The sequence below is a fragment of the Rhinopithecus bieti genome, unplaced genomic scaffold (assembly GCF_001698545.2).
Source record: "Rhinopithecus bieti isolate Rb0 unplaced genomic scaffold, ASM169854v2 scaffold_15143, whole genome shotgun sequence".
Classification (NCBI taxonomy): domain Eukaryota; kingdom Metazoa; phylum Chordata; class Mammalia; order Primates; family Cercopithecidae; genus Rhinopithecus; species Rhinopithecus bieti.
In genome coordinates, this window is record NW_016808091.1 from 33,361 (window position 1) to 47,077 (window position 13,717).

A 13,717-nucleotide genomic window follows, 5' to 3' on the forward strand; every position below is an offset into this window, starting at 1 on the left:
ACCAGGCAACCATAGATGCTCCTTTAAACATCCCAGGTACCTCCCAATCTATCAATGTCCCTGAGGCTAGGGATGAGGGGAAACCCCGAGAGGCCACTGTCTCTGTCTGGGCCCATGTCCATTCTCGACATCAGCCTAGGTTGGGTTTGCAGGAACCAGTGGTGGGACAGGCCCCTGGAAGGCATGGGAAAGTCTGGGTTTCTGGAGCCTGGGATGGGCACCAGAGAGTATGCAGATGGCCTAGGGGACTCTAGTGACCCTAAAAGAGGCTGAGTCCCCAGCAACCACCAGATGGTGTACTTACAGATGGGGAGTCAGTGAGATTTTGAAATGGGTGACATTAAGTTTTTCAAGATACCACTGTACCTTTAATTTATTAGCTTTCCATAAAAACACATAACATACACAATCTACAGTATAGAAAGTATAATTTACAAAAATATAAAATCTTGGTTATTTTTTAGTATTCCCACGTTACTATATGTGTTATTTCAATATGCATGTTTAAACAACCCACACTCAGCATGACTATCTCTCTGGGGAATGGTGTCAACGCCCTCCTTTTTTGTTTTAAAATAAAATACATATATTAAGAAAAAGAAACCAACATTGGTTACATGTGCATACCGTATGAATAAAAGCTCTGCAGTGAAATTTGAAAGGAAACACCCATTTACACCACGATTATCCTGTTTTCCAAAATGACTATGTGGCCCAAAGTGTTCTGAACTGAGCATTTAAATAGAGTTCTTTCCGTGGGCAGGGAGCGAGCGCTCTGAGCTTTGCATAGTCTTCTTGCTCAGTCATGAGATGATGATCACATCAGCCAATGTTGTGGATATGTTTTCTTTTCAAGCCTTCAGAACAGTGGGTATGAATGATGGGCCACTTTCAGGCCAGGGCTAATTCCCAGATTCCTTCAGGGACTCAGGCTGGCATTTAAGGGGCTAGTCACTAGCAATGAAAGACCCTCAAATGATGCACTGGCGGACAGCTCTCTCTGGGCACCAGTGATGTTGCTCATGAGCTCTGCTCTGTGTCTACAGCTGCACCACAAGTTAAGTCCTGGCTGCAGAAGGCTCTGAGAAGGCGGCTCTGCTGGGCGTGGCTTCTTTCCACCCTGGAGTGGTCTCACCGGCAGGCACAGGTGTCCACGGACATGTTGGGGTACACCTTCAGAACCACATTCCGGTTCTCATCCAGGAAGAGGACCCCGAGGGAGTTCATCTTATCGGGAACACAGCAGGGCTCTGGGATGCCAGGGACTATGCCCACAGCCCTGACAATGCTCTGGATGGTGGCATGGTTGGATGGACGAACGATCTGCAAGGCAGGAAAGGAGTAGGGTTACCTCAGCTCTGCCCTCACCCATCCACCCACCCATGCTGTCCTCACAGTCCCAGGCCATACTGCTCTGCTGTTGTTCCCCGGCTGAGGCCATAGAACAGGCATCCACCTAGAGGAATGGATGAGATCCCAAGGCGGGGCACACAATTCCTCTAAAATCAGATGTATGCTGAGTCCCAGGCTGAGGTCTCCAAGAGGCCCCAGGCCTTCCTGCCCATTGGCTTCCCTGAGGCATGCTGTGTCCCCAACACGGCAGGGCCACATGGGGGCGCCTGAGTGTCACACATCCCCGCAGAGCACCAGGAAGCAGGCAGAAGCTGCCCAGAGGGAAAACACAGCGAGATGCCAGCACAGCCCTGATCTCGCAGTCTGAGGAGGGCAGGCATGCTTCCCACGAGGTCGTGCTCTTGCCACTGAAGGGAAGGCCTGGCATATGCGTGGCAGTGTGACAGGCTGGACACTCACATTTCCTAGGGGCTGCTCTCCCTGCATCACCCCGTTTTTTGTCAGCTTAGCAATTTTATGGGGTATTACCTGGACTTTACTGGGAAGACACTGAGGCTTAAAATGACTGAGTAACTTGATCAAGACTCCCAGTTAGAAAGTGAGCTGGCCTGGAAAACTGTGCCCACCTCTGACAAGATGAACCAACCAGGTCATCCACTTCAGTGCATCACCAGCCAAACAGAGATTTTTATATGTAGTACAGTTGAGGAGGAAGCCCTCCTGTGTTGGGGTAGTGGGAGGGGAGCAGGGTAGGGACACCTGCATTTGCAACATTCTGGCTGGTGTCCTGGAAGGTGGGGAGGCAGCAAGCCAGGTGATAAGTTAAGCACATGGCCAACCAGCTGCAAGCCTTCAGGGTTCTGGGCTTGCATCTGCCTGGGTCTTTGCTAGACCCTTTAAGCAGGTCCTGTCTCTCTGTCAGGCATCTCCCTCCCTCTTGCACATCCACGGTTTTGAGGAGAAGCCACTTAATTCCCAAACACATTACTGCTGCCCCATGTCTGGGTCTGGACTTCCCCAGCTGGCTGATTTATTTAAGTTCAAATTGGATTTATGCACTGACTTTCTTTTCTGGGAGGGAAAGGCATGACGTGCCCTGGGCAGAGTAACTAATCAGGAAGAAACTATGTGCTGAGTGCCCAGGGCTGACATCACAGACAGCCAGGCTGCTGCAGGGCAGGCTGCGGGAACAGGCATGGACTCAGTCACAGCCCAGGCTGGAGCGAAGGTGAGAATTGGAAAGCCTTAGGTTGGCGCAACAGACAGAACAGCCCAGTGCTGTGTGTCCTGCAGACCCCGTGCATAGTGAAGGCCTATTCCCTGTGGATTCCTGCCCGGAGCTGCAAGGAGGAGGGAGTCTACAGTGGGAGAGCCGCTGAGGCAAGCACTGTGCTGGTCACAGATCACCACACCCTGGGGTCCAGGCTGGGAACAGAAATGAGAGCCTTGGTGAGGATGGAGCTTCTGGGACCTGCCCTGTGTACAGGAAGCAGCATCTACTCAACCTCTGCAGATAGTTGCTATGTGGAGATGCGTTTCTAAAGAGATGGATTCTCCTGCTTTTCAAAAGAATGTTCTGATTTTAAAGTCCCAACTCAACCAAGTCAATACTTCAAAAAACACAGCCAAACTCACAAATAGGTATGTCTACCTATTTCCTGCCTGGAATAGATAGGAGGTACTGTTATTCCCATTTCGCAGATGGGGAAACAGAAGTCCTGCAGGCTGAGGAACTGCAGAGCTGAGCCTTAGAATCTGACAAAAGGCCGAAAAAACCCTACCTTAGGCATGGGGAACTCACAGGCTCCCGCGCAGTAGTAAGCATCGAAAAATTTCGGTGAGATTATCCACTCATTCCAGCCGATGTCTGTGAAGTCCACCTTCAGGTACCTCCGGGAGCACACCCTCGGCTCGTCCCACTGCTTCCTCCGGGCCTTCTGCATTGTCTTCTCGTCGAAGTCCAGCACCTGCGAGGAGGCCATGAACACCTCCTGGCCCTTCTTCCTGCGGTCTTTGCGTCCTGGCCGGGGTTTCAGCGCCCGGAAGGGGCTGGGCCATAGCTGGTGCTTGTGGAAGTGCTGCGCGTGGGCGCGAGGCGGCCTCTCATCCAGCCCCGGCAGCTCGTTGTCCTGGAGGGGCCCTGTGGCCTGCGCGGCTCGGCGCACGCGGGGGTCCGCTGAGCTGTTGGGGGCTGTGTGGGGCTCGGGGTCTCCGGCAGGGAAGGGGTCATATCTCTGCAACGTCACCGCCACGCTATTGGGCTCCGAGATGGCCAGGTCGTTGGCGTAGACGAGGATGTAGGGCGCATAGGGGCTGGGCCGGGGCATCCCCAGGTCCCTCTCCTCAGAATCCAGCTGGGCGGAGAGGAGCAGCTCGCCATCCCGGCGGGCCGCCTTGACGATGGGGGAGATGTCCTTGGCCTGCCACAGGCCGCGCGGCGGGGGCGACAGGGCCATGGCCCCACGGAGTAGCCCCTGTGTGGCCGTGTTCTGCGAGAGGCTGCGGAAGAGCAGGTGCTGGCGTGCGGGCGGGCCCAGGGGCAGCGAGCGCCCTGAAGCGTTCTTGGCCCGCGGCTTGCATAGCACCTCGAGCGCTCGGGGCCACCGAGGAGGCTCTGAGTAGAAGTGGAAAGTGGCCATAAGGATCTCTTCCGAGTCCTGCATGGAAGTCAGGTTGAAGAAATACACGGCCTTCTGGTCGACCACTTCTGTGAGGGAAGGAGAGACCACAGGCTGTGAAGTTCTCGCTAGTGCTCCTGAGGGTCTCCCACCCAGGGCTGGAGGAGCAACGCCCACAGATCCACACTTTCAGGACCCTCCTCCTCCCACGTTTTGCCTCCCTCATTTCGTGTAATCCTCACATTAAACTGATGAGGGCGCCCTTTGCAATCCTCAGTGCACAGGTGAGGAATTAAGGTTGAGATTGTCAATATCCCATAGCAAACAACAACAAAAAGAAGCAACAACAAAGAAACAGGAGCAGACAGGGAGGCCCTCAGGCCTGCTGGACTCCAAAGCTGCTGTTCGCTCCCCCTGCCCTCTACTGTCTCTGCATGCACAAATGAACAAATGTCACTGACACCTTCATTAAGTGCTCAGGACGGCTTGGGTTGGGTCCAAGCCCTGCATCAAGGCAGCCCCTCCTGTATTTGCACAGCCCTCTATTTATGCCATCAGTTTTTAAATGCAATCATTAAATACACATCACATTAAACCCAAACATTCTTCCAAAAGAGACGAAATAAACGCTCATGCTTTTTGAGCACCTCCTAAGGGAAACTGGGATCAAAAATACAGCCATGGAGGCATCTGCTCTTTGTTCTGCCTGAGGACTTTTAAGATTGTTTTAAAAAGAAAAGAGCAATATCAGGATTACACAAGGCAACTTGACTAAATCTCCAAGGTCCAGGTAAAGACCGGGAGGTCTCAACCATTACATCTGCAACTCGGTTCAAGAATGCTCCAACTCAGCCTTCCCTGGGGCTGCCGGCCACTCCTTCCTATTTGTCTGGTGGAAGCAGGTGTTCCCCAGGGCACCAGAGCAGCATAGCCGCGTCAGCAGTTCCAGGAAGCTGCCCCAACCTTGGCAGCAGCATGAGTATCATGTCAGGTTTGAATTGTCTAATGTTCTCAAATGGCCAAGTCCGCTCTAGGCTTCTGAAGAGTGGCGAGTCTTTCCTGGTGCCTCCCTAGGATGCTGCACACTAACAGGACACCAGAGAGGTCAGGCGGGCTTTCTCCTTCCCACTGCTTCATTTCCTGACAACCAAGTGTCCTTCTGCTGGGGAATGTCTGGAGAGGAGCACAGCTCCCAAGCCCGGGAAGTGTGTGTGGGGGACACTGGGCTCTCCAGGGGCGTGGATCGGGGACACACCTCTCTGACCCCTGTACCTACAGGATCTGCAGGGATTTTTTTTTTTTTTTTTTTTAGCAGAAATATTCTGCTTTCTCTTCTTTGTTTCTGTTGGGAAGAAGGCATAATTCAACTGGGATTGTTCACATACTCTTAAGGGACTATGAGCGGGAAGAAACAGAGAAGCACATCTATGGAGGGCCTGATAAATAAATGCCAGTAAAGGCTCAGGTGACACTGAAGCCATTACCTTATTTAATCCTCACAATAAACCTGCCAGGACAGTGTCGCAGCCCCTCAACATGCTCCACACATAAGCAGCAGCCCAGGGTCCATATGCACATTTGAACCTCACTTCCCCAAGCATGTAGCCTTGACTGCATGACAATGACTTCCACATTTTAATCAGCACTCCAGGGGGCTCTGGCCATCAGGGAAGTTTGGGAAGTCAGTGGCAGCTGACAGCTCACTCTGGTGCTAGTGGCTGTGCATCTGCAGCATCTGGGGTTGACCTATGGATGGGGTGAAAGTTCACCAATAATGCTGCAACCCCACCCCCAAGCTAAGAAAATGCCCTAGGAACCAAGCTCCCAGGACTCAGTGGGGCCACGCCCTGAACCTTGCTTTCCCCATCTGCCTCACAGGGACAACAGCCTCTATCTCACATAGAGGATTGTCTGGAAGATCACAGAAACAGCTTAGTGAAGTGCCAGGCACAAAGGAGGTGCCCCCAAATGTGCTTTCTGCCACTTGAGTCTGAAGGACCAAGGCTGGCAGAGCAAGCTCCCCTCCATCAACTGGGGTACCTTGCATTCACTGATCCAAATACCTGAGCTGCAACCCAGCCAACACAGCACCTTGCTTTTCTTTGATCTAGTTCAAGTCTCAACTCCTCCATTGCTCTGCTAGCAGCTTCACAGTGGGGAGGAACCTTTGAGGTTATGCAAAAGGGTATAAGCTCTACCTCCATGTGACTTGAATGCCTCCTGCCAGAGGGAGCTCAACTCTCAGTGGGCAGCCTGCTCCGTGAAGACCCTCCCTGCTGGGGGCTGCTGGGGACAAGATGGGTCACCCCCAGCACCAGTGCATGAGGGGCCACAGGCTGGTCCTCTCTCTGGATGTGCCTGCATGTACGCAGTGCAGGGGGCTCCAGGCTGTGGCTCAGAGAAGGGACCTCAACCAGAAATCTCTCAGTTTAGCCAAGCCCAGGCCATAACAAAGAAGCTCCGAAGGAAAGTCATTATTTCCTTTGATGTGTGCTGGTGCCCTGTGATTCATGTCTTTTCTCTTTGCTTTCTTCTCTGTCTTCCTCCCTTCTCTGTTTTCTTCCCCTCTTTCCCCTTTTCTATCCACCCTCCTTTCCTTTCTTTCTTCCTCTTCTTCTCTTTGTTTTCCTAATAAACATTTGCAAAACTCCTACTCTGGGCTAAGTTGGGCTGACCAGGGTCATAACAAAGTTGCGCAGGAGGAATTCAGCCTAGAGGGGAGACAGACTGGTAATGACAAAGACGCCCATCTTCAGTGTCTCCTCATGTCACAGTTTTATAGAGCACTGTCCAATCAAGGCCCCTGGTGTGCTGGGTGCATTCCATCACAGGTCACCCCCAAGCTCGGAGCCCTCCATTGCCCCCAAATAAAAACACCTTAGCAAGGCCTTACTTGATCTGGCCTGCCTACCTCTGCAACTTTATCTCCAATCCCCAGTCCAATCCCTCCCTTCTGCCCCTGTCACACTGGCCTTCTTGTCCTTCCAACGTGTGGCTTTCGTCTCAGGACTGTGCCTCACGCTTCCTTCCACCTTCATGGTTTCCCATCCACCAGCACCACTCAACCTCTTCAGGTATCTGCTCAAATGGAACCTCCCGCAATGGGTCCCCTGGGCTCCCGTGGCTGGACAACAGCCCCATCACTCTGTCTGCCCCTGCTTCACTGGCCTTCAGAGCACTTCCTGGCATCCTGCTGTATACTGATTTATTGCTCTTATCTTCCTAAAACATAAACTCTTAACAGGACAGGGACACTGCCAGTTTTATTCACTACTGCACCACTAGACCTCAGCATAAGGCTTAGGTGACAGTTGGAGCTCAGAGATGCATGTTGAATGAGATTGTCTGTGCAAATCCTGCCCAAGTGGGGACAAGAGAAAAGTCTGTTAACTTCAGTTAACACTGGGGGTTCCTGGCATGCTGCCCTAGAGTGCAGTAACCACAGCCTTAAGAAATCAAGAAATCCCAATTCTTTACAAAGATGCAGCTGACGACGCAAATCCAAATGGAGACAGCGGGTAGCCAGATCTTTAGCCAGACTTCCCCTTGAGCCTCATTGTTCTCATCTTTAAATTGGAACAAAATTGTTTATTAATTATGACATTCTGAGCTCCAAGTGTATGTGCTTGGTCCTATGTGGAGTGTTCTGCATGCTTGATTCGTCATTTTCACCATGAGGAGAGTAGGGAGGGGTCATTCATTCTGTGGACAAAGAGCTGAAACTTCAGAGAGGGTATGCAATTTGTCTAAAGTCACACAGCTGGCAAGGGGTGGAGTCAGGGCTTGTACCCAGCTCTGTGTGACCCCAAGCTCATGCCTTTTGCTCCTCCATGTGTTCTGGATATGTTCATGATCTGCCTAAGCGCTAATGGACAAAGATCACGTGCTGTGAACTGCAGCATGTTTTGCAAACAGAGGTCATTATTTTGGTATTTTTGAGTTCTGACTCCCTAAGAAGGGAAAGACTGACTTTATTTAGACAAGCTGATCTCTCAGTGGCTCTTGGGAATTCTCAGAAGTGTGACCAGGTCCACTTTGCTGGGCACTCAGCCTCCTTCCTGAGGGCAGTGGGGATGGTACTGGGGAAGGGATTTTGGTCCTGGGGAAGGGATGGTCCTGGGGAAGGGATGGTCCTGGGGAAGGGATGGTCCTGGGGGAAGGGACACCCAAAGGTCTGTCCAGCCCCACTGCTGGTCAACTCTCAGGCCAAGAGCAGCCCCTCAGATGCTCTGCCCTATATAAAATGATTCCAAGACACTTTGGACATCTGTCCCTTCACCCATTGCCCCTCAAACAGCCACCAGGGCAATCAGTGAGAACGCTGGGCTTCGATGCCCGCGCCAACAGAAGCTGGAGGAAGGGGCGGTGGGAAAGGGCGGTGGGCCAGACGGTGCTGCAGAGAAGAGCAGGGAACTAACACGGATTTAGTATTTAGTGCCCGTTTCCATGCAGGCTCTAGGGTTGAGGTTCAACTCCTGCTTGCATTCCTTACTAGCTGTGAGGCCTCAGGCAAGTCATGGAAGCACTTTGTGCCTCAGTTTCCTCACCCATACACTGGAGAGAGTATTTGCACCTCCAAAAGTTATTGTGAGATCATCTCTGCAGAGCGCACCAACAGCACTGTGCCTGGCACCCAGTAGAGGCTCAGAACAGTTGTGGCCTCAGGAGCTACTGCCACCCTCAGGGCACCACACCCTTGCTCTCTGACCTCCTGCCCAGTGGGAGGCCTCACTTCCCTTCCAGCCCCTACAGCAGGAACCTGATAACTCTTTTGCCTCTCCCCCTCCTGCTTTTAACCAATCTCCAGGCCCTGTTTGCTCTGCTTCCTGTTTCTACACAATCATCCTGAACACAGCAACTTTCCACCCTGCGTTCAGGGCTCCAGCTCAACCACAACAGTGGTCCCAGAACTTTGTTGCCTCTTACATCACACTCATGCCTCAAAAGCAAATTGTCTATTAAAGGTGAAAGGTTAAGATCCTTACTATGTAAAGAACCTTTGCATATCAGTAGGAGAAAGAAACTCCCATACAAGGAGGTAGTTTCCACAGGAAAAATTGCAAATGGCCAGCAGGCATGGGGAAAAGCTCAAGATGACCAGTAATGAAAAAAAGTAATTGCAAATGGAAATACCTGCAAGTTTTACCTGCATGCTGACAATATAATCCATAAAAGATATATCCACGTATATCTCACATATATATATATCTCACATATATATCTCAAATATATTCATGTATCCATATATATCTTACATACAAGGGCAAAACAGTGGAGATATAGATAGATAGTGCAGAGATAGATAGATAGATGGATAGATAGACAGACAGACAGATATGGCTGGAATGATTCTACCAAAATATCATGCTAACAATTCTGGTTATATCTGGCTGTGATTAGGGATGACTTATGTTCTTTACTGTGATCTTCTATAATTTCCAGATTTTCCCCAATAAGCATGCATTTATTTATAATCTCTCACTTTTTCTCCTTTATCCCTCTTTTCCCCTGCAGTCCCTCCTCTTCCTCCCTCTCTCTCCCTCTCTCCTTTCTCTCTCCCCTCCCTTCTTCTCTCTCTCCCTGGCTCCTTCCTTCTCTCCCTCATGCATGCACATTGTATATTGCCCCATTGCCTATGGGGGAACAAATTCATAATCCTCATGGCTCTCCACAGCCTGCTTGCAACCTATTTGTCTGCCTCCATCTCCTGCCTTTCTCTCCTTGCGTTATCATTAAAACCAAACTCCTGGCAGTCTCTGAACACAGTGGACAGCTTCACTTCTGTAACTGGCTAAGCCCCACCTGCCCTTCAAAGTGGCTGGGGCCTGGCTTGCTCTGGGAAGGCTTTCCTGGTCCCACCCAGAGGCCCTGTCCCTGCCAGGTCAGTGCGCCCTTGGGCTCCTGCAGCACCCCTGCCTTCCTTCCTATATGGCACCTCCTAGACCCGCTGCCCTATTCTGCTGCTTCCTTTGATCTGCCCTGCTAGTTTACGAGCTTTTCTGGGCATCTGTGGTGTTCCCTGAGCTTATAGCATCTGCCACCAAACCAAGTGTTTAGGAAATACTTGGGGAACTGAAATAAACTTGAATTTTGGCATTTTTGACTGGTGAGTATGTAGTATTATTCTCATTTTAGAGTTCAAGAAAACCAACTCAGTATCACATTGTTAGGTGACAAAGCTTACATTTAAACACAGGTCATCCAGTGGGAATTAGGGGTGGTCTAACCTGAACCCTTAGGGTCAGGCTCACAGGCTTTCTCCACCGATGCAGATTTAATAAGGAACAAAATGCATTTCAGGGAGCAATGAGGGAGGGAATGAAGGGGTGGCTGGTGTAATAACAGCAAGAGTTAATACACCATTGACACTTACATGTGTCAGGAATGGTGTAAGCACTTGACATATCTCAGTTTCCATTAAAAAAATTATATAAGGAGGGAAGCATTACTAGCTCCATTTTAGAAGTGAAAAAAACTGAGTCATGGACAAGTTCAGTCCCTTGCCCAGATCGCAGAACTGGGATTTGGACTCCACCAGGCCAGCTCACAGCCAGCACTTGGCAGCTGAGCTGCGCTGTCCGGTGGCAGGGGAGGTATAGTTATGTACCACAGGCTGTGGGGATGGAGGCATTTGTTGTTCAGGAAGAGGTGCTGCCCCACTGAGGCAGCAGAGACCCACCACTGGGGAGCAGGCTGAGACTGGCATGTTCTCAGACCAGAGCTGAAGTTTCCCACATGGGTGGCATAATGTACGAGAGAAGGGTCCCTGCCCAAACTCATACCTCCTCAGACAGGTCACTGGATCAGGAAGCAGGCACATCTGAGGGCAGGCAAGGGGCTCGGCGTGAAACACTTAGATGAATCAAGGGAGGGGAGGATCAAGCAACCTGCCTGGGCCCCCACTGTATGCAAGGCACAAAACTTACTTAGCCCATTTAATCCTCACTTCTTCACTTCACTTTACAGGAAACTGATGCTCAGAGAGGTAAACTAACCTGTGCCACAGCACACAACTGGTAGCTGGTACAGCTGGGATTCACACCCAAATGTGCCTCAGGCTTCCAAAGAAGAGGGATGTGTCAGACACTCCAGACTACCAGAATCCTGATTTCCCAGGCTTCTCTGCTTCACCCTACCCCCCAGACCCTGGTCATAGCTCTGATGGAGATGACAGGGTGTGGGGAGTGACGGTGAGAACAGCAATGGCTTGGTAGATGGGAGGTGCCAACCCCTGCCACTGTGAACAACCCCTGAATCTCAGTTTCCTTATCTGTAACATGGGAATGCTGGATTTGAGACACTGTCTTCAGGTCCTTTTTGAGATTAATATCCTGAACTCCACTGCTACTTGTACTACCCCCTTTCTGTGAAAACAGAATGACACAGCGGGCATCTCCATGCCTGGCTGCAGCAAGTGGGTGGGCTCAGTGGGCAGGCTCACTCGTGTTGCAGCAGTGACCCTGCTGGCCTTGCTTCCTCAACTACAAGGCTTCAAGGATTGAGGTAATAGAGAGGCAAGGTCAAGTTTAAACCCACAGGAATACACACAACACTTAGCATGATTCTTTGTGCTCCCAGGGGAATCCCATACATCAACAGTTAATCTGACCGGTGCTGGGCTCTGAGCTTATACATATGACCTCATTTCATCTTTCCTTCAACCCCACAGGAGAGATACTGGCAAGCCTTGTCCATTTTATCCATGAATACACTCAAGTCCATATAGCTTTAGTGATTTACCCAAGGTCATATTCATGACAGATGATTCTTAAGTGGCTAAATTTAATAATATTCCTCCAGAAATGGACCCCACATAGTGCAAGAAAGTTATGAGTGAGGATGGAGTTAGATCCAATTGGCCTGAAGCCCAGGGCCACTGACCTGGTGAGTTTGCTAAATAGAGGAGGAGGGCATGGGGCCTCTTTGTGGCAGGTGCTCCCCATTCCATGGTTATGAGAGACCATGGATGTTACCTTGAGTCACACAGCCAGTGACAGATCTGACCTCAGGCTGTCTAGCCCCACAGCTGGGCTTGTTTCCCTCCCCCTCAGGAGGGGAGCCTGTAGACTGCAGATTTTTCTCCTGTTGAATGGCCTCATCCTCTACAGAGCTGCAGGAGACCCCCACCCACATTTTCTGGAACATTATTCTGCAACCAGGAGTAATCACCATGACAACCAGGGTCTTCTCACCACCTCTGCAGCCCCTCTCTACCCACGGCCTGCAAAGGTTGGCAGGTTGCTGAGGCAGGAGCCTGGAAGAGCTCTCAGAGCAGGGCAGCATGGGCCTCTGCAAGTGCCCTCTGCCCAGCTCCAACCAAGGGGCTGAGGAAGTGGAAAGGTGGGCCAAAGGCCGGAGACAGGCAGAGTGTTCCCACTGCCTAAGCCCCTGGGCTCTTCCTTAAACCCCTGTGGTCTGAACGCTTCATGCCAGTGTGTGGAAGTCCTCAATCCCGGGCAGCCCAGGCCCTTCTCAGTCCACTCTGCTTCCCTGGACACAGGAACCATGGCTGCCACCAGCTAGCGGCTCCTGCTTCCTAACAGGGCCCAGTGCCTGGAACTTCTGTCAGGGCTGCCTATGTTCACCGACTGTGCCCTCCTCATTTGTAAAGTGCCCACATAATTGACCCTATCACAGGGATACTCCCCTGGCCCATGTCCCCTCTTCCACTCTGTGCTTAGAGCCTTGTGTATGGGGTAGTCGGTGTCCAGCAATGTGGGAGCACCCCAGGGGCAGGACCTCTGTGCCACCCTGTGCCACTCTTGGTGCCCCACTGGAGGTTCAGGGCCTGGCATGGAGAGATCAGTGAATTATTAGTGAAAGAATGAATGAACCACACACCCGTTGACTAGAAGAGGAAAAGTAGAGGTGCACGGGTGAGGAGACAGAAAAGTGAGGAAGGTGGAGAATTAGGAGAAGGGGTCCTGGGGCACCCTCTACTTACCCAGCCTGGCCCTGAAGCTGCGGACCGTGTTGCCCCCTCCCGGCCGCGCGCCCCGCCGGCTGTACTTCTCATAGAGCCTGTGCATGTGGACAGCGACCATGTCCTGGGCGCCGGAGCCCAGCGTGGCGGCCGCGTCCCCAGGGGGCCGCTGGGGATCCCTGTCCCCCTGCAGGCTGTCTGCGGCTGCGGGCAGTGCAGACCAGGCGGGAGCCCTGTGGCTGCCGGCCGCGTCCCGGAACAGCAGCAGAAACAGCGGCAGCAGCGGCAGCAGTTGGGGTCCGGGGCCCTGGCTGGTCCGAGTGGGGACACGAGCCATGGCGTGGTGAGGGCAGCAAAGGGCCAAAGTCCAGGAGGAGGAAGGCGAGCACGGGCGCACCGGAGGTTGCGGACTGACCTCGCGGCAGTAGGGCGCGCCGGGAGAGCCCTGACAGCAGGGCGCTGGATACCGGGTTCCGCGCGGGGCGAGGGGCTTAGCGGAACAGGCAGCCGGGCGCGTGGTCCGTGGGTACCGGCGGCCCGAGCCCCCGGACAACGGTCACGGCCGTCCGGAGCAGCGCAGAGCCAAACCGAGCCCGAATCGGCGCGCTGCCTCGGCGGACTCGCGCCGCGAAAGTTTGCAGCCCACTGCGCACCCGACCCGGCGGATTCGAGGGGCGGGGCGGGACGGGGCGGGGCGGCCGGCGGCGCCCTAGAGGGGACCCGGCTGCGCGCCCCGGACCTCTGGGGCTGCCGCAGACACTGCCGTCCCCGGCCCGGCTGCGGTGTGCGTGCGCCCGTGTGTAGCAGCGTGCGCGCGCCGGGG

At 52.7% G+C, this 13,717-nt stretch overlaps 1 protein-coding gene across 1 annotated transcript; it reads right to left on the reverse strand.

Moving 5' to 3' along the window:
• Positions 1 to 339: 339 nt before the first annotated feature.
• GDF10 (growth differentiation factor 10) lies at positions 340 to 13,669 on the reverse strand. Its single transcript, XM_017885561.1, has 3 exons — positions 12,916 to 13,669; positions 3,135 to 4,060; positions 340 to 1,323 (listed from the first exon to the last, which is right to left on the reverse strand). Exons 1-3 carry the CDS (start codon positions 13,229 to 13,231, stop codon positions 1,132 to 1,134), a joined length of 1,434 nt encoding a protein of 477 aa, XP_017741050.1. The 5' UTR covers positions 13,232 to 13,669; the 3' UTR covers positions 340 to 1,131.
• Between the last annotated feature and the right edge of the window lie 48 nt (positions 13,670 to 13,717).

Bases quoted from the DNA above. Each gene is read 5' to 3' on its own strand.
- GDF10 (XM_017885561.1), bottom strand. From the start codon at position 13,231: ATGGCTCGTGTCCCCACTCGGACCAGCCAGGGCCCCGGACCCCAACTG. The intron at 4,061-12,915 runs GTAAGTAGAGGG...CTTCCCTCACAG, and splicing joins CAGCTTCAGGGCCAGGCTGG to AAGTGGTCGACCAGAAGGCC. The intron at 1,324-3,134 runs GTAGGGTTTTTT...CCTGCCTTGCAG, and splicing joins GTGAGTTCCCCATGCCTAAG to ATCGTTCGTCCATCCAACCA.